This window comes from Cucurbita maxima, unplaced genomic scaffold, assembly GCF_002738345.1.
Source record: "Cucurbita maxima cultivar Rimu unplaced genomic scaffold, Cmax_1.0 Cma_Scf00028, whole genome shotgun sequence".
NCBI lineage: Eukaryota > Viridiplantae > Streptophyta > Magnoliopsida > Cucurbitales > Cucurbitaceae > Cucurbita > Cucurbita maxima.
In genome coordinates, this window is record NW_019272044.1 from 181,698 (window position 1) to 185,628 (window position 3,931).

Genomic DNA, 3,931 nt, shown 5'->3' on the forward strand with positions numbered 1-3,931 from the left:
TTAGATCTTTTGGGTTTTAGACGAGGGCCTTAAAACTTATTTGAGTTTCTTTTGCCCTTACTTCACTGTTACACACAATGTCTGTTATCTTCTCTTGATTTCTTGTTAGCTCTTTAATTCTTGCGGATCACTAAGCAAGTTTAAACGGGATGAATATCAATATTTTTCGATTATTTTTTTTTTATATTATGTCCAAATATCAAACCATTCCCTTACCATTTAAAAAGAGAGAAGCTACAAGAATAATGAAGTGTTATAAGTTCATACATAAGAGAGAAGCTACAAGAATAATGAAGTGTTATAGTTCATACATAAGTTATCTCAAAGTTATGCCTCAAAAGTTGATAAATTAAATAGCTACAAGGGTTTGAACATTGATGGGAAAAGTGTACGTTGGTGGGCCATTGAATATTAAATCAGAAAAGAAACGATGAGCTTGTTGTGTTGGATGGTATCTATCCCAAAACAAATGCTTGTCTCTATTGTTACAATAAGATACTTTTGGAATGCAAGCCAGTTCAGCGTTCAGTCTACCAGACCCACAACACGCTGCTTTAACTTCACTAAATCCTGAAACCCAAAAATGAAGTCAAAGAAAACTTTTTTTAAGCCTCCAAGAATTAAAAGGAAGAAGGAGATAGAGAATATGGCATACCAAAAGAAGAGGGCTTGTGAATGGAGGTAAGCATGATCGAGAAGCCATCGAAGTATGCAAAATGAAACCCTAATAACTCATCCTTGAGTCTCTTAAGGAGTGATGTGAGATGTTGATTGTACACAAATGCCATCCAATTCATTTCGGAATTACATGCTTCTGTGATGCTTTTGTATCTCATTGCTGGAGTACATCCAATTACCCCCACACCAATTACCACCAATTTACGCCCTCCCTTTTCATACAACCGCTACGTGAAAAAATTTAGATTATTAGTGTAATTTTGAGTATACAAAACGATGATGTGCAAATATAAATATAAATAGTTTATAATGTTAGGATCGATACCAGTTGTTAGCTATGATACCAATTGTTAAGATCGTTGAACCACTTACACATTCGATCAAGATGAACACAAAGAACAGGAGAGAGAAGATACACTGAGGAATATTGGCTAAAGGTTTTATATTGATGACTTCAAGTATGTACAAAAAAGAAAGAATATAGAGAATGACGAGAAGTTGTTTTGAGAGCATTAGTATATATATGGTTTCAATTTAGTGTTTAAACTACGAGATATAATCTAATATACATATCTCCATCAAATCTTTACCAAATATCTACCATATATATCTATGTAAGATATTTACCAAATACCTTCCAAATATATCTATACCAGATAAGTTTTGTTGTTAATGATTGTTTAAATTTTAGAAAAAATTCTTACCTAAGAAGACCCGTCTCCTCCTTAAAAAAATCCAAGAGTATCGTGAATTTTCTCTCTTTCAATATCTCTAGTGGTTTTTTCTTTCTAGATGTTCCCACCCATCATGATTTTGTATTCGATTGATAGCAAGAAAGATCTTGTGGTAGAAATAAATTCACTCCAACAAAGCTATTAAAGAGAACTCGAGTTCTCATTTTGTAACCTTAAAGTTTGCCAAGAATTTCCTCCATTTTTTATTTAAGCATTAGAATATGTGTGTGAAAAGATCACATTAGTGTTTAGTTTCATATTTTGCAAATCATCTCATCATATTTTATAGATAAATTACGTGCAAATCAAGTGTATGTTCTCTTGGCTCAATTGTGCATCAACAAGGGATAATAATGATTGTTTCTTATAAAATAAATTAGGCATAGAATAACACAAAACGTTATAAACCATACCTTTAATTGCTTCTCGAAATGGCGACACATTAGGTCCACATATTGGGGAGGAGTGTAGGTTTTGCGAAGGTTGGATGATCCAAAGTACTCAAATATGTCATTGCTTCCAATTTCTATCAAATATAGAGATTTGGATGCATGTTCCTTTGCATTATTCACTCCCAAATCTTTCACCAATGCTTCATAAACAGAGCTGTAGAATGCCACTTGTTTAGTCAGTGATATTGATGTAACCTACAATAATTAGTAATAGCGTTAGAATGAAGATTTAAAGGATGCAAGGAAGCGCGAAACTTCCCTCTCAAATCAGTTTGAATGACTTTTATAATCATATTATTTATATTTTCTATATTTTTCGATTCATTTAAGTAAACTAAATTATTGTAATTTAAGTTTAAAAGATTTTATTATTACTTACAAATATGTGATTTGATTGAGGAATGATTGTGGCTCCTCCAGAGGCAAAGTTGACGCCAGTGTTGAACTTGTATGTATGGTTCCTATTCTCAATAATCCAAAGATACGACCCCGCACTGGCTAACCCCACCTTTTCAGCTACTCCATGTAAAAAACCAATCCATCCATTAATTAATATATGAAAAATCACAAGAGTTCATTAAAAAAAAAAAAAAAAAAAAAACATTTATCTCTGAGTATTTTAAAAGTATATTTTTAAACAAAATATTAATGATCCAGAATTTTTTAAACTTTTTTAATTAATATAAAAATATTATTGAGAGTTTTAAAAATCTAGCAAAATTTCAAAATATTTTTATTATTTTAGTCGATCTTTAAACAACTAAAATATTTATGACATACGCCAACACGCGACCTACAATAAGTTAGTTGAAGGCTCCCTTGCTGCATTAAATGTCTCATCAATTTTGTTTGGTTTTCTTGTAAAAGAAGGTTGGTGAATGAAACAAAAGACTCTTATTTATTTACGAGCCATATAGAGCATACTTTCAAATTTTTTCTCCTCCGAGCCAATGTAGAATCTTACAATCCACCCTCTTTAGGACCCAGCGTCCTCACTAGTAATCGTTCCTTTCTCCCATCGATATGGGATCCCCACCAAATCCACCCTCATCTCACAATCTATCCCCCTTCAGAACTCAACGTTCTCATTAATAATCGTTCTTTTCTTCGATCAATGTGGAACCCCCACCAAATTCACCCCCTTCGGGGCTCAATGTTGTTACTGGCACACTGCCTCGTGTCTACCCCCGATGCTGACACTCGTTCCTTTCTCCAACCAATGTGGGACCCCAAACTAAATCCACCCTCCTTTGGAGTTCAGCGTCCTTATTGGCACTCCGCCTCGTGTCTACCCCCTTCGAGGAACAACCTCCTCGTTGACACATAGTCTAGTGTTTGACTCTGATAGCATTTGTAACGGTCCAAACCCACTACTAGAGGCTTTCTCTTTGGGAGTCCCCTCAGAATTTTTAAAGTTATTATTTTTCCATTTCCCAAAATAAATATCCCATTTTAGTTAAAGATTAATAAATAAATAAATAAAAAGCATGGTAGCAATTGCAGAACAACAAAAATAAAACTTACCGAGAAAATCTGAAGGATTCTTGCCGTTGCAGAATCTTCCGGTGGGGTTCCGGGTGGGAAAGTCGATGCCATTAGGATAAAAGTTGGCCTTTGGAGCAGAAAAATTAAGATAATTATTGTTGCCAACGTCCAGTAAAGAGTCTCCGAACACATACATGGCTGGAACCAAAGCGGCCTCCAAAAATGTCAAATAGTTACTCAACAAAGTCAAGAAGAAGAAGAAGAAGAAGAAGAAGAAGAAGAAGAAGTTTGAAGCCATTGCTAGAAGCACTTCAATATTCTCTCTATATTTTTCAGTTTTATATATAAATACAGCACACTTACAAACCCCACTTCGGAAATGGGATTTATTTCTTTCACCAATAATCTTTATTACCTGTGTTTCTTGTTTCCCTGTCAATTAACTACCCTAAATTTTCCAACTACTTTAATCAACTATTATTATTATAAATTCAATATTAACATCATGTCTCATTTATTATCTCGAGAATAAACAAATATAAGAAAGGAAAGAAAAATGTTATTGAATTAAATATTCTACAC

The 3,931-nt window shown here is 33.6% G+C and overlaps 1 protein-coding gene across 1 annotated transcript; it reads right to left on the bottom strand.

Moving 5' to 3' along the window:
- Positions 1-256: 256 nt before the first annotated feature.
- Positions 257-3,665, bottom strand: LOC111465183 (GDSL esterase/lipase At5g55050-like). The gene is made up of 5 exons (XM_023109499.1): positions 3,389-3,665; positions 2,244-2,380; positions 1,826-2,059; positions 656-905; positions 257-570 (listed from the first exon to the last, which is right to left on the bottom strand). The coding sequence occupies exons 1-5, from the start codon at positions 3,645-3,647 to the stop codon at positions 350-352; spliced, it is 1,101 nt and encodes a 366-aa protein (XP_022965267.1). The 5' UTR covers positions 3,648-3,665; the 3' UTR covers positions 257-349.
- Positions 3,666-3,931: the final 266 nt, after the last annotated feature.